The sequence below is a fragment of the Adiantum capillus-veneris genome, chromosome 4, assembly GCF_014529385.1.
Source record: "Adiantum capillus-veneris isolate H3 chromosome 4, ASM1452938v2, whole genome shotgun sequence".
NCBI lineage: Eukaryota > Viridiplantae > Streptophyta > Polypodiopsida > Polypodiales > Pteridaceae > Adiantum > Adiantum capillus-veneris.
The window spans coordinates 17,508,081-17,524,437 of NC_140934.1; the positions used below are offsets into that span (position 1 = coordinate 17,508,081).

At 42.5% G+C, this 16,357-nt stretch overlaps 1 protein-coding gene across 1 annotated transcript; it reads left to right on the top strand.

Annotated features, from left to right (window-relative positions):
- The first annotated feature begins 9,462 nt into the window (after positions 1-9,462).
- LOC147458791 (uncharacterized) lies at positions 9,463-9,772 on the top strand. Its single transcript, XM_086509693.1, has 2 exons — positions 9,463-9,490; positions 9,567-9,772. The coding sequence occupies exons 1-2, from the start codon at positions 9,463-9,465 to the stop codon at positions 9,770-9,772; spliced, it is 234 nt and encodes a 77-aa protein (XP_086365819.1).
- The last annotated feature ends 6,585 nt before the right edge of the window (positions 9,773-16,357 follow it).

Below are 16,357 nucleotides of genomic sequence, written 5' to 3' on the forward strand. Positions count from 1 at the left end.
ATGTATGGTACAAAACATAGATTTGATGGGCAATCTTGGACAGGATATGTGATTGGTAGTAGTGACTTATTCGAAAGTGTGGTGCGGGAGAAAAGTGTTCAAAGATCTAAACCACTATTAGTGAATACTGAGGAGATATTGGAGGAGGACAACCACATGCTTGAGTATATTACAACCACAAGACCGGTTGGTGTATTTGGGAGTGGTCAGCATGAAGGTTGCACTTCGTAGCATATGTGGTGTGAAATATGTGTGCCCCCGATAGTGTGGGCAATTAGGCGTACACAACCTAGCAAAAAAGCGACATGCTTTGGTGTTCTTGCAGAGCAAAATGTTCGTTGTGGTAGGTTCATAAATGAGATGGTATCAACAATGAGACACGGAGTCCCTGTGCCGTGCTTTTGGGGTAGGCGGGACCTATTGTATGGGTCTGCAATAGTAGTAATGCTCATACCTAGAATGTGGATGCCATGATTGTTGGTCCTCTGAAAACACCAATTGGAACTTGGGTAGTGGCAGAGGGCACTAACTTGCAGCCATTCGAGGTTGAAATGCTCCATCACAATGGGTTTTTTCTTAAAGACACTAATGCAAGTATAGAGTGCGGCCGCAATTTCAGAGGTGGTGGATCTGTCCTGAGTGCGTTTCGCCCCAATTTAGGGATGGTAATCTTGTTAGATGGAGATCAAAAGTAACAAGGGATTTTCAAGACATAATTGCACATGGAAGAAGCATGCAGGCTACATTTGTGTGGGAGGTAATTGTGGTCCCCAATGCATCACATGTGTTCCATGTTAGCACAACTTGGTCATTGGAGAATGGGGTTAATTATTTTTTCACTGTTGTTGAATTACCATGTTGCACTTGTGAGGATTTCTAGAGGCGGGACAGCAAACATGCAACATCTGTGCCTTGCAAACACATCTACTTTGTGTTCTTTTGCGTCCTTGGTTTGGACTCCCTTGCTCATGACTTTGTGCATCAGCTTGCACTCACAAAGGTGGAATTGTTCCAAGCCTTGATAGTCACCCGAGTGGCCTTGTAGACTTGGTAGGTACCCAAGTGGCCTCATAGACTTACTAGAATCTTGTTAGTTCTAATCTTTTTTGGTGTTTTTGACACATCCATAATTAACAACTTTATATGTATTATGTGACTTGGGATTTTTTCAGGGCCGCTACTTTGTGGTGATTTTAGATGTATGACCATTTGTGTTGAGTGCTAATCGAATCCAGAGTGACATGAGTAGTTTCTTCAATATACCTTAGGCTCTCATCAATTTGTCAAGGGTGTTGCTCATATTTCCTCAAAAGTTGGCTTCGCTCAGTTTTCTTTTCTCATTGATTAAAGAGCCTTGGTGCCCCATAGTCTAGCGAAAATGCGACCAACAAAGTCTCTCATGCATCCTGAGGCGTAGGTGCCCAAGACTCTTTAAAAAATTCATTTACAACTCTTCCTTGTAACTTGGGGCGGTAGGCGCCCCATAGTCTAGCAAAAAATTTAAAATGTAGCCCCATGATAGCTCGCTAGGAGCCATGCAAGATTTGAGCCCCATGCTCGAGCGCTAGGTGTCCCAAATGTCTTTGCAAACCCTCTAGAGACTCTAAAGTAAGCACATTATCCTGCCCGTGCATTTTGGGGTGCTAGGCGCCTTAGAGACTTGCAAAAATAGTCATGGGCAATAGACTTGAGCAGACATGCTAGAGCGCTTTGCATCCCAGAGTTTCCACATGAATCCCAGGGTGCTAAGCGCCCTAGAGTCTTCTCTACTCTCTCAAAGGTGCTAACCTTTAGCATTACAAGGCCTTTTGATTCATCTACAAATAGGAACCCACATATAAACTTTTTTGTTGTAGATAGAAGGAAGATCATCGAGCAAAATTATTGATCCAAAAGTGTTTGCTACTTGAACATTGTCAGGTTTTTTCTATGTTCTTGCAATTCATTTGTTGGTGGATAAACTCTCTCTATTTTTTGCTAGTCCTTTGTAGCATCGGATTACTCTCATTAGATTGCCAATCCTCGGTGTTGGAGCGCTAGGTGCCCCAGAAGCTGTACTATCATTGCATAAGCACTTAACCCATCCGGATGTCTTTGAAAACCCTCTACAGCAAGCAACAATGCTATTCACAGCACAGTGCAAAGTTTTTGTGTCTTCATCCATTGGATTGAGGTGATGCAAAGGTGCATCCTTTCCAACGTAAACTTGAACCATAGATACACCATAACATCCACTACGCATTCTTGAGCCATGCAAAACATCCACATTTGATACCTTTGTAATTTTTCCTCTACCAATAGCTTCTCCATTGTTCAAAATTTCAACTAAAGTTCCCACGGTTCTTTTACCTCTCGCCAAGGGAACAACTTTCTTTGCTTCTGTGGGAGCCATGTCTTTGGACTGCCAAAAAGAGAAAATAATTTGAATATTGATTTCAAGCACATATAGATAAACATGGCATATAGATAGTTTGTTACAGATAGTAATATGATGCTACCAAGTATTCAAACAAGAACATAGGAAAAACCTAATGATATCCACGTAGCAAAGTACTCTTCAATCAAAACTTCTCGCCAACAATCATCCTAAATTCTACAACTTAAAAGATCCTTATGTGCTATAGAGGAAGAGAAAGAAAACATAACGAAATTGAGGTCATTGTTGTAATGAATCCGCTATTTGGTAGTGGATTCTCTAGGTTATTATTAGGCCATGGAGATTAATCATTATTATTAGGCCATGGCAATCAATCATGTTTTTGGGGTGCCTAGCACCTTAATCAGTTGAGGGGTTGGTACCTCATCCACATTTTCCTCCTTGCATTCCATCCACCATCCTATGGTCTGCCTAAACATGAACCTCACTCCCATTCCCCATGCATTCCCTCTTTCAATCAAGCATGCCAATTTAGGTATATTTCCCATTATATTTTTTGCTTAAAGCTAGGGTGCCTAGTGCCCAAGACACACAGAAGACAATGCGGTTGTAAATTCTCATGTGTCTGGGGCACCGCATAGTGCCCCAGTATGCATCGAGGATTTGTCTTCAACTTTGTTTGCATTGTACATAAATGAGATTTTTGATATATTGAGACTACAAGAGGGTCACAGATTTTAGATACACAAAACCTCTATTCCTAACGTCGATGACATTGTGCTTATTTTGGAGTCCAAAGAAGAACTGGTAGGATTTTAATTTTTGGACCACTTCCTTAGTTTTGAATCTCAAGTATGTTTTACATTTTGATTTAGTTCTCTCTTACCATTCATTTTAGAAATCTCGAGGATAATGGACAAGAGGTCACATCAACAAAGACTCCGATGGATATGCCATTAGAATTACATATAGGCACAGAGAGTGAGATGACACTTTTGGGTACTAGAGTTGGACCTATCAGTATATATGATTGAATGGGAAAGAGTATAAAAGAAAAAGCTGCTAAGAACACATCCCAAATGAATCAATAAAATCCACAATAGAGAGAGAAGAATCTGAAGAAGAGATTCATGATGAAGAGATTGAAGCATATATTGAAGAAATGTTGGGGGAGAGTTTCCATAAATAAGGACGTTATCCTTTGTCAAGATATGCTATTGAAGCATCTCACAAAATTAAAAGTAAGCCTGAACTCTGACTGGGCCACCCCGTTTTAAATTCATTCTTACATATATCTTGAAATGTTTTTGATCATAACAAGCGAGAACAACAATTGCCTTGGGTGCCGCTTTGTCATCTCTTGAAATTCGATAAGCAAGGTAGGTTAAGTTGAGATCCCAAGAGACTGCATCCTCTTGCAGAAGCGTTCTTGACAGAGGGGTACTTTGAACCAAAGTATTCATTCATTTGTTATGTTGATGCTCCTGATCATCCAACATTACTAGTGAGCAGAGAGATTACAAAGCAATGGGATGAGTTGTGGCACTTTGACAATGAAGATTTTGAGTGTGAAATTGCAAATACATGCTGGAGTGATTTGAGTGGTAAGATGCTCTACACTTGGGCAAAGTTGGCTCACAGAAATGAGGCATTTCAATACGAGTTCAATAAATTTAAATCTTCAGGAAGAGGTAGCCCAGAGATTAAGAAAGTGCTCACCGATGCTGCTCACAGATGCCTTTGCAGGTTGGAATATTTCTCTAAGCGCTTCTATCATTTGATGGCCTCAATCTGGAACCCAAAGAATTGATTGGGAGGGATTGAAGGCGGCTTTCCTACGAATATTTCAACGAGCCAATTCGGCAGAAGATTTATGGCAACGGCTTCTGGCCCTTCATCAAGTTGACCCTCATGGTTATGCAACCTATGAGGAAGGTTTTCTGAAACTTTGGGGGCAATGGTCAGACTCACTAAACCCTGGTGAGCGAGCTCCCAATTGCCTCCAAAAGGATCGATTTATCTCAGGTTTGTACCCCTTGCTAAGGGAGAAGGTAAAGAGAAAATTTCCAAATGATTTTGAAGATGCCTTAAGAATTGCCAGGAAAAAGAATAGAAAGATTCTCTATCAAGCCCAAGCTGGCCAGCTAGCTTTGGGAGGCAATATCACAACTATGGAAGTTATGTAGGTGGTTGAACTAGCGTAGCTTTAATATTAGAAGTGCTCGTAGTCTATCCGTCCTCTTGCTTATCTCAAAAAAATAAACTATTTTCAACCCATCAGAGTTGGCGTGTAACTTCAACAAAACATTTTATTTTTCATGTCCATGGTTTCTTGAGTATAAGGAGGGCAGATTCCCGGCCAATGAAGAATTGCAGCATAACAATGCTGTCAAAGAGAGGGAGGAACGTGCATGGAGGGCTCTCCAAGCAGAGACGCCAAAAACACCTACAAAACCTACTTCTGTAACAAGAATAAACCTAGCGTCTGAGAAAGTTGGCCAAGTGTCGTATTCTAGAGTATGTTTTGATCTTGAAGCGTTTTGAACGGGGACTTTTCTAACAATTTTTAGCAGACTGAGACTCAGAAAGACATAGAAAAGAAACCCTCCTCAAGCAATCTAAAGAAAAAAAGTGACAACTGTTCTGATTGTTCTATACTGTAGAGAATAATGGGATCGGGCCAATTGAAAAAGAGCTCAAAGAATTCTCCCATTTCTTGGAGAAATTGTTAGATCAGGATCAATATATGGGGACAGGCACTGATCCATGTTTTTATAGGACCAATTTTAAGATTTTTAATGTTGTCATTTTTTCAAGCGTATGTTGCTAACCAGCTACTTTGTGAAGGGGATCAGGGAGCACCACAGACGGAGAGTGAGAGAGAGAGAGAGAGAGAGAGAAGGAGACACACACGAATGTGGGTGGGGAGACTGTGAAGTGGCAGCTCCCCCTATACAGTATACTCACTATAAGTATAGGGTAACAGTGGGCGGGCGCCCATGACCTGGGCGACCGGTCAAGGCACATAGGCCTTAACCCCAACAACCTCCCACTTAAAGGCCAATGTGCCTTTAAGCAAGATCTACTAGTGTACAACTAATAGAAGGTGAGATATTCTCTCAACCTATGCCCACTGACTCTCGATGAGCTAGTGCATCCGGCTCTACTGATAGACAAACATCCTGCTGCGGAAGCCACACAGAGCTAGCTCCAAGCTCTGCAAAGAGTCTACAAGAGCTCATGCACTCCTGCAAGTATCGGTCCAATACCTGCAAACCTCCCCTATGCTCTATGCCGAGATCAGTCATCGAACAACTAATCAACCTTGCTGCAAATGCTCCCACTGCAGCTGCTATGTCGGGCCTCGAGATCAGCATGTCGTATATGAGGACACCGAACGTTGATGCAACCCTGGCAACCTCTGCCACCTCCAACTCAGAACTCAACTCATGGCAATCCTGTCCCCTATCATAGAGACCACGGCACTCTGACGTCGAGCTCTGGAGTGACTCCTCGTGCCTACCACATATCACATGTGTACCAAGAGTATCCATCTGTCCTGAATCTGCATCAAGCTCTGGCATAAGCATATCAAGAAATGACTCAACAATAGCTGACATCTCAGCATCCATGTGAGTCATCTCTGTCATCACCTCTGATGACTCATCCTGCTGTGACTCACTAGAGCTGTCCCACTCTACCTGTGCATCTGTAGACGCAACCTGCACAACAAGGTCACTGCTCTGTACTCCATGCAAAGTATCCTGCAACCCACAAGCAAAAGAGACTCGCCTGCTCTCTCGCTCTCTACCTGGCTGCATGATCACATAGACAACATCGTCTCTCACGTGATCCACATGCAATGGGTAACCTGTACCACTCCTGGCACCTCTCGCAATCACTAGCGAACCCAAATGCATCACAAAATCTCGCTCTCGTAGCGAGATCTGACATCCATAATCTCTAAGCTGACCAATCGAGGTCAAACTCACTGTCAAATCTGGTACATAGCGCACATGTCGTAACAAGTAAGATGCACCACTCGGTAATGACAGTCTCACATCTCCTGCACCTGCTATCGCATGCACCGATCCATCGGTCAAACATACACTGCCAAGCATCCCGCTAGAATAGCTACAAAACCATGCACGATGCGGCGTGACATGAAACATAGCATCTACGTCTAGAAACCACTGCGAAGGGAGTGAACTATCCACATGTATAGCATCTCGTGCATAGGTCGAGATAAAAGTGACATCCCCGTCACTAGTATACTCCGACACTACATCTGCCTCAACTGTCAAAGCAACTGAGTCCATGGCATCACTACATACATCTCTGAGACTGCCATGTCTCCTACGATGTCGCATACGACGAAAACAGCGCCGTCTAACGTGTCCAGAATGACCACAATACCAACATATCACCTGTCGACGTACTCGTGAATGTACATGTCTCACACGAGTCCTTGATGACTCAGATCTATCATACATATCATGTAATCTGCGCCAAAGTGCTCTCGAAGTAGTCTCATACATAACAAGAGCATATACAGATTCCGCAAGGTGCAAAGAGAGTGTAGATAGTGCCATCTCCTCTAGCTCCTGCCACTGATCGTCAGACATGTTTGAAGGTCTACCTACATCACCACTCAATGGTCGATGCAACCCTCGCTGTGTCAATGCATCAAGCATACACTCTCTCCATGCCGCAAAGTCTGACCCATCAAACATGCGCATTTCGGAGAGATCATAATCTAAGCGATCACCTGTCTCTGCCATGAGCACAATGTAGCAAACTAGAAAGCAAAATCACCTCACCAACAACACCTGGAAACTGTCTACAAATATGGCCAGAAACACAATGTAAAACCTGTGAGACACACTCCAAAATAGAGCTCCCGCAATGTCAATACAAGCCTCGCATGCTCTAGTATCACACTGCAATCTGTGAGCTAATCACCAAGCCCACACTGTGCGGTATCGATGCATACACACGCACAAATCTCCCACCTGCAGAGAACACCGCACGCAAATGCTGAGTGCAACCCGCAATCTCTACCTAGATCGCATAAATGATACGCATAAAACTCCTTGGAAAATTTCGCCAGAGTTTTGACGCACAATGGCTATCAACACAAAATAACCATTGTCCTGCAAGCTCAATACAATGAGCAATCAATGCGCATCAAACTACACTCAATATACATGCATAAGCTCTGCAAAACTATGGCAAACAATGCTCGAGATCACAAGACTCTCCCACCTGAGAGCAAACCACTGTCTCAAGCAAAGAAAGATACACAACTCCTCACTCTTGTGAGAGTGGATACAAAACACAAAATTGTGTCCAAACTGACAAAACCTGTCAAAGTGAGAGTAAACACTCGATCACAAACTATGGCGAGAATCTAGGAAAAATCCGACAGAATTTCCCCTGAAAACTGAGTAAAAACTCAAGTATAATCTCTACCATAAACCATAACACTACTCAATGCCGATGAGTAAGAATGCCAGAATGGCTCCACATTTTCACATACAATGGCAATCCGCACTCAACGTACATCAACGGAGTGACCGCGCATAAGCAAGCGCCAAAAGATTTGCAATCCGGAAACTTGATCAATGCGAAAACAATGCTCTCAAGAGAGCTCACCGGCACTTGAAAGGGCTCGCCAAAATGCATGTATAATGGGCATCAACCATGCGCCATAACCATATGCAAACCATCCGCAAAGACCATGAATCCAAGCACAAAATCACTGCCAAAGTATCCTGTGAAAACCAGTGAAAGAAGCTCCACCTGTGTGCTCCAAAAAACTGCGTCTCTCAAGAGACCGCCTCGATGGTGTGTAAACGCCTCTGTACTTCGTTGCCCAAGTCTACCAAAAACCCTCAAACCACAAGCTTAACACAAGCTGCAATTGCATCTTCAGCTCAGAATTTATGCACTCAATTTCAAGCATCTCGCGTGCTTCCAAAAGTGCATCAAACTCGCACACAATGCGACAACAGAAAATCTGGAATTTTCTATATACAGTCAATCTGAGCTAAATATCAGCAAAACGGTGAGGAATTTGCAAAAAGTTTCTTCTGCAAAGTTGTAGACCACGTCGAAACGGATGAGCTTAGACGGACAGAATTCTCAGATCTGCATTCTACAAGGAGAAAAACGAATCTGAAAACAGTGCTGATGCGCACACAGTTTTAGGGCAGCACCTTCACTTACACACAATCTTCCACACTCCTTTCTGAGCTTCCACAAGAGCATACATCACTCTCAACTAAGCTCACAAGCTTTCTTAATCTCTCTACCGTCGAGAGCAAGCGAGCTATCGCCTCGAAGCTCTCAAAGCCGTCGTGCTCTCCGCGGTCACCATAGCTCTGATACCAATTGAAGGGGATCGGGGAGCACCACAGACGGAGAGTGAGAGAGAGAGAGAAGGAGACACACACGAATGTGGGTGGGGAGACTGTGAAGTGGCAGCTCCCCCTATACAGTATACTCACTATAAGTATAGGGTAACAGTGGGCGGGCGCCCATGACCTGGGCGACCAGTCAAGGCACTATGCCTTAACCCCAACACTTTGTTTTGTTGGTTGTGTTCAGTATTCGACAAATGTGTCTATCTCCTATTTGTATACATGCATGGAAGAAATCAAGATTGTTAGTTCCATGTTGGTAGGTATTGAAAGGCGTGTAAAAAAGGACGATTATGTGTATGTTCAAGATGGGGTTTGAGTGGCTGCCTTGGTATCCACTTCAATCATATTTTTGCCTCCTTATCACTTCGGCAAAGTTGCACATCTGAGTTTTTTGATAGCAGATGACAATGGCATATTTGTTGTTGTTTGCATACCTAGCCAACATCGAACGATCCATGATGTTATAGGAGCCGCAGTTTGAGAGCCAACATACACTACAATCACAATTTGCAAGACACAAGTATGCAAGGATGCTAATATGACCATAAGATCACTTCTTCTTGCCATGCTAAGGAAAAAGCAAAAATCCCAATTGCAAAAGTGGTGTAGAAACCAGATGAGGACACGTGACTAGATACAATCCAAGAAGGCGAATGGACCATGCAAGAAGATGGAACACCATTGAGAGGTAAGTCTTTCTCTGTGCAGGGTGATTGATTTCTCTACTTTCCCCCATATCTCACTAGTCCTATTGCTGTCTGTAGAAGGAAAGGAATGTGGACCTTGCTATCTGTATCAAATGTTGAACGTGTACATCAAGAAGGAAGATGTGGTTGTGCAATATGGAGATGACATAGGTGGTCTTGCATTGCTTGGTAGTCACATGGGTCGATACTTCACAATCATGGAGAGTAGTGAAGTTATTTTGGATGAGCTTCTAAAGATAATGAAGCACAGGGAGCGCAACTAAGCAAAAGAAATCCATTAGATCATTGATTGTGGGATATGGACAAATAATAGTAGACAACAATCACATTTGAGATGTAAAAGTTGTAATAACTAACAAGGCAGTTCACATCGCATGCGTACTATCAATTACATTCTCTTCTTTGTTCTTATTGTGACATTGTAATGTGAACCAATGTGATAATGTGTTTGCCATACCAATTATTGGAAGTTGTGTGTGGAAATGTTCTCTTCTTTGTTCTTATCATGATATTGTAATATCAACCAATGTGATAATGATCTTGTCAAGGTCTCGGATGCCAATAACCCTAAGATGTTGGTGACGACGGAATAACGCAACGAATTTTAGAGAAAATGGGCATTCCTCACATTGGCGAGTGATGAGTGGTTCCATTGACAAATGAAGCACATGAATTGCATGTCTCCAAAGTTTTGAGGAGGCATGCTTAGTATCAAGGTGGTCGGATGCCTAGAACACCCTCTGATGTTGGGCAAAGAGGAAAAAATGCAGTGCATTTCAGAGAGAGTAGCGTGAGGCTGCATCGACCTACAAGGAGAGCCAATCTTGGCAATTTGTATTGGATCCCATCTATCCATGGTGTGAGTAGCGCCCCCCATTGATCTAACTCTGTTTGGATCGCAGTAGCTCCAAGAATCGGTGCCGGAAAAAAAAAAAAGCAAATTTTAGAGAAAATGGAAGACACCATTTTGGCAAGCGACGAGTGGTTCCATTGGCAAACAAAGCACATGAATTTCATGTTTCTAGAGTGTTGAGAAGGCATGTTTGGTGTCTAGGTGGTCGGATGCTAGAACCCTCAGATGTTGGGCAAAGAGGGAAAAATGTAATGCATTTCAGAGGGAGAAGAGTGAGGTTGCGTTCACTTATAAGGAGAGCCGATCTTGGCAAGTTGTGTTGGATCCCGTCTACCCATGATGTGAGCAGCACACCCTATTGACCTAGCTCCATTTGGATTTTTGTAGCTCCAAGAGTCGACGACAACGAAAAAATGTACCGGATTTTAGAGAAAATGGGCTTCCTTCCATCTCTCTCTCTCTCTCTCTCTCTCTCTCTCTCTCTCTCTCTCTCTCTCTCTCTCTCTCTCTTTGAGCAAGCTTCCTTAGCAACTGTTTTGGTGATTCCATAGAAAATAGCTTGCTCCGTGGACAAAAAACCCACTCAAAATGCTTGCTAAGTGAGCTATTTTTGTGAAGTCATAGAAAGAAGCTCGCTCCGTGGACAAAAAGGTAGTAGATTAAAAAAAACAAGGATCAATGTTGCAGATGATGTTGGAAGAGGTCTAGTTAGCAACAATGGAATAACCTATGAATATGCGGTTAATATAATTTCCTGCTTGTAATGTAAATTCTAGCTAAATTCTTGCAGAGTAATGACATGTGCAGGATGATTCGGGCTCCCTCAAATGTTCCAAGTTGTAAATGTACTGCTACATACTAAGCCTAGGAGATTAGAATAATGATTAGTGAGTTGCTTATGTTTTGAGAGACTAGACATTAATAACTTGACGTAGGTATAGAAGTCAATTGTAAAATGTGAACACACACTCTTGCTTATTAGAAATGAAGAGTTAGGGAGCTTGTGGCTATGGTGTCTTGCTTCTTCTTCTCCAACCCTCAACATTATCCTTGCGTATGGTAACTTGAAGTTTTGCCCATATGGCTTATGTGTATATGCATGTGATTTTTCTTGCTTCCTCTCCATGCATCGTGAACAATTGATCTCCTTGAGTGTGCATGTGTAGAGTGGTAGAGAGTGTGCAAGTGTGTTTCTCATGCATTCTTGCGTTCTCTTCGATTCCATTGTGTGTGCATTTGTCTATGTTGGGAGCTTGCAAGAGGTGCTTGCCTTTCTTGCATCCAAGTGTAGACAGTAGATTGAGGGAAATAGAGAGGCTATGTCTTGATTTTGGTGCACAACATATCTACAAAAGTAAGGCTCATTTTTCAAGATCCTACAACGAGGTGATATATAAATGTCTAAGGAGTGTAATTATGCCAGTAAGGCTTTGATGGATCTTTAATAGAAAATCAACCTAGACTATTAAGAAGTTGTAATTCTTGGTATCAGGTGGCAGTTGATAATAGGTGGCAATTTACTAGCATTGATATTAGGTGTTAGTTTCCATGGGATGAGATGATGCCCAAAGTGCATTGTTGTCACTGTGATGGGAGTATATCCAAGTTGGCCCAGCAAAATATTGTGAACTTCTTGTTTCTTCATGGCATGAGACAACGTTCATGTTGGCACAATTGTTGTTGTGATGAGAGTATGCCCAAATTGGCTCAACAAATTACTTGTCAAGCGGTCTAGAATGCTCAATAACATTAGGAGAAATATGAACCTTGCATGGGCCTTGTAATGAATCCTAATATTTAGGGATTAAGATCAATGTTGTGTGGGGTTTAGGGGGCAAGGGCATTGAAGAAGGTAGTTTTGAGAAGGCTTTTCTAGCCTTTTTTTTAGACAAATATAGGATGTGGACCTAAAGGGTTACTTTCTCTCTCTAGCTTTTTTTAAAGTGAAGGAAGCATAGGGGTGTGTCCACATCAGCAAAAACGTGGGTCACAAAGAGACAAAATTTGACTTAAAAAAAATAAAATCATTTTTACTTGTTTCTAACTTAAAACTCCCTCCCAATATATATACATATCCAAAAATCATTTTTTGATCCATTTTTTAACCCACAAGATTAGAAAGTCCATTTTCTCAAAACTCTTTTCCCCCAAAAAGTAATAAACATTTTCTTGTCTCCTCCTCCTCTCTCCTCCCTCCTCCCTCCTCTCTCTCTCTCCCTCTCCTCTCCCTCCCTGCCCCTACCTTCCTCCTCCTCCCCCTTCTCCCTCCTTCTCTCCTCCCATCTTCCTCAACCTCTCTACCCTTCCCCCTCTATCTTTTCATCATTTGCTTCCTCACGCAACAGCTTCCATGGTGCTCACGAACATCACAAATGGTTTGCTTCCACCACCACATACTCCACACACCAAAAGCATGCATATTCGCTTACCCACGGCATTTGCACCGAAGACCACTAGTGAAGGTGATCAAAAGTCATCACAGGAACGTCGCACCGCTTGTGAGACCAATGTTGACATTTGGGTGGATGGCCATTTGTACCCTTACGATCCTATAAGCCGCTTCCATCCACCATTTAATAGCCTTTCCACATTTCTTCAATTTCTTGGGAGGGGAGAAGCAGGTTTGTTAGTCTATTGCAAGCGGTTGTATATGGGTGCAGGTGCTTCTTTGCATATGTGGCTCTCTGCACAAAAGTTGAGAGAGAGAGAGAGATAGAGAGAGAAGCCGCCACCATTTTTCATCATCATCTCAGATCTCCACACAAAGCTAGCGGTTATGCATACATCTATACTTTTAAACAAACGCACTTTTATATCGTAGCAAAGCTTGTAGATGTCAGAGAGAGTGAATAGAGAAATCATGAGCGGTTATCCCATTTTGACCTCACATTTCTTCAATCTGCATCGCCAAAACTGTTTGCAAAGCCATATTCTTGAGTTCTATACTATCTATAATGGGGGAAGGGATTCCGGCTCCCTTCCCATGCCACATGGCAGCTTTTCCTAGCTTTGACAGTGGTCTCCGCAATAAAGTTGAAACAAACAAACACACACACATAAAGAGACCATTGCCATTCTTCATCATCATCTCAGATCTCCACACAAAGCTAGCGGTTATGCGTACATTTAAATTTTAAACAAATGCGCTTTTATATCACATCAGAGCTTCCAGATGTCAGCAGAGAAAGTGAGTAGAGAAATCATGAGCTAACCTCCCATTTCGAGTGCATCTGCGCATTTCTTCAACTTGCATCGCCAAAACTGTCTGCAGTACAAACCATATTCTTGAGCGCCCATTTCATGCAGGGGCCGAAAGCTTCCCATAAGAGCATTTCCCACACACCATTATCATTAGCAAAGGTCTCTTTTTTCGCTAACCTGCCAAACTTGAGGATGCGCTACTCTTCCTCCTCCTCAAAGCCAATGCCCAAGAAGGTGTTGCACACACGCACACACACAAATTCACATTGCCACTATTTTACGACCATGACTCTACAGCTTATTATTGCTCCCTTACTGCTTTTAACGCTTACATTACACCATATGTAGGTTTCTTAACGGCTGTGGTGCTCCTCCCATTTACCTCCTTCTGTAGCAAAATGCCGCTTCCTCACTTCTTGTGCAGGCAATGGGTTTCAAACTCACCCTCCTTCTAATACCTTATTCTTGCGAAGGAGACTCTCGCTGATGTGTTCATGTCGTAGCTTCTGGCCATAAGGAACCAAGAGTGGGATTGGGGGGGTTGGTGTAGCTCATCAAACGATTATTGCATATGTAATGGAATTGGCCTATTAACTTGAGAATAACGGAAATTAGAGAGAGTACTTTTGAGAAATTACTTTGTGAGCATAGCGGGTGAACATAATTGAAGCTAGCAACATAAACATAGCATTTAGTTGACTTGGCATGAACAATACTTTTGCAAGAGAGAGAATTTAGAGAACATGACAATTGTTGAGGACCGAATTTATGTGGAGCCGATCCCCCCTCCAATAGGCATTTGTATTATGATTTCTCCTATCAAGAGAGACTTGTTACAATACAATCTTTGTGTTCCTTGTGACCTAGGTGATGCAATGAAGATGGAAAGCTTCATGCATCACGAGCATAACATAAACTTTGAAGAAAGCATTAACTATCCCAAGCCTCAGTCCCAAGACCTCAAACACCTTCGAAGGTGGAGAGAGCTAGCAGGGAATGAGGGTAAGGAAGAGGAATTTCATAGGAGAAAGAATTAGTTCCTCACTTATCATCACTCTTCTTGCTAGCATACATAATAGCATAGTAATGAAGATGGAGAAGATGGCAAGCTTAAGCATTGAAGCATGGCTCTTGGTTGGATTTGCACTCCATAGCCAAGAGTGTTGATGTAGGCTCTCAACCTCTCTACTTTCTTGGAGAAGGAGAGGGAGCTCTTGCACTTTGCACTTCACACAATGAGCATGTGTGTGAGTGTGTGTGGGAGAGTATACCCCCTAAGCAAGCCCCCTACAAGCTTTGGTTGACCCCCCCCCCCCTTGTAGCTCATGCTTGAAGCTTATTGGACCCCTCCAGGCTTAGCCAATCATAAGCAGGAGTCATACAAAGCAACAAGGATAGTCTTGTGTGGGACGCATGTCTAACCTCACCATCCTACCTTATTGCAGTATGAGTGAGAACCACGATTAAATTGTCAATCCATGGGACGAAGCTGACTCAACTAGTGCATAGAGGTTACAAGAGGTTGTCAATCTCTCGGAAAACAACTAACAACTCGCATCTAACTCAAGCTACACTCAGGTGACTGAAATCACCAAAAGCCAATCGCTCATCGGCAAACAAATCACATCCGTAAACAGCATTTATGACATCCAAATGTAACGAAACTTCTAGGACATGTTTATAAGACCTAAGCACACATGCTTATGGTCTCAAACCCCACTTTAGGTCAAGTTCCAAAATCGCAATTATTAACAGCAGTGGATTTTTGACCTAGCTGTTTTCGACCCAGAATGCATCTAAATGCTTAGCAATGATGCCCCAATATCCCGCCTATGCTTAGTTTTTGATTTGAAAGTGTAAATTCCTAGTTATGATGAAATTAGGTCGCGGGTCGGCAACGCAAAAAGCTACAAAATATTGTGATGTGTTTACGTCAATGCGTAGAGCTCTTACCTACGGTTTCAATGCAATAAATGCGCCTGCAATGTGACAACCGGGGAGGGAGTAGGAAGCGCGAGAAGGAGAGGAGCGAGCGTCGTTAGTTCACACTGTGTATTTCATTATCCAAAACTTAAGAATAACTTACAAAAATTGGCTTTTATACCTTAGCCAAGGTTTTTGGTGGTCAAAACTAATAATATGGGAGTTCTACCAAAGATGGGTAATGACGGGTTGATACAATTTGGAAACTTGTAGCAGAGTTTATCCCAGAAAATAGGAGTTACAATATTCCCGATTTATCAAAATAATAAGTGTTTTACAATGAGAACTCCGAAAAATGGTCTCCGTGTTAACTTGCTGCTAACATTCCCCCCCTCCTCACCTGTGTTGTAATGGAATTTGCCTATTCAATTTGAGAGTAACGGAATTTAATGAGAGTACTTTCAAGAAATGATTTTGTGAGCATAGCGGGTAGACATAATTGAAGATAGCAACATAATTATAGCAATTAGTTAACTTGGCATGGACAATACTTTTGCAAGAGAGAGAATTTAGAGAACATGACAACAATTGAGGACCGGATTTATGCATGTGGAGCCGGTCCCCCCTCCAATAGGCATTTGTATTATGATTTCTCCCATAAAGAGAGACTTGTTACAATACATTCTTTGTGTTCCTTGTGACCTAGGTGAAGCAATGAAGATGGAAAGCTTCATGCATCACCATCATAGCATAACCTAAACTTGAAGAAAGCTTTAACTATACCAAGCCTCAGTCCCAAGACCTCAAACACCTTCGAAGGTGGAGAGAGCTAGCAGGGAATGAGGGTAGGGAAGAGGAAGAAGAAACATTT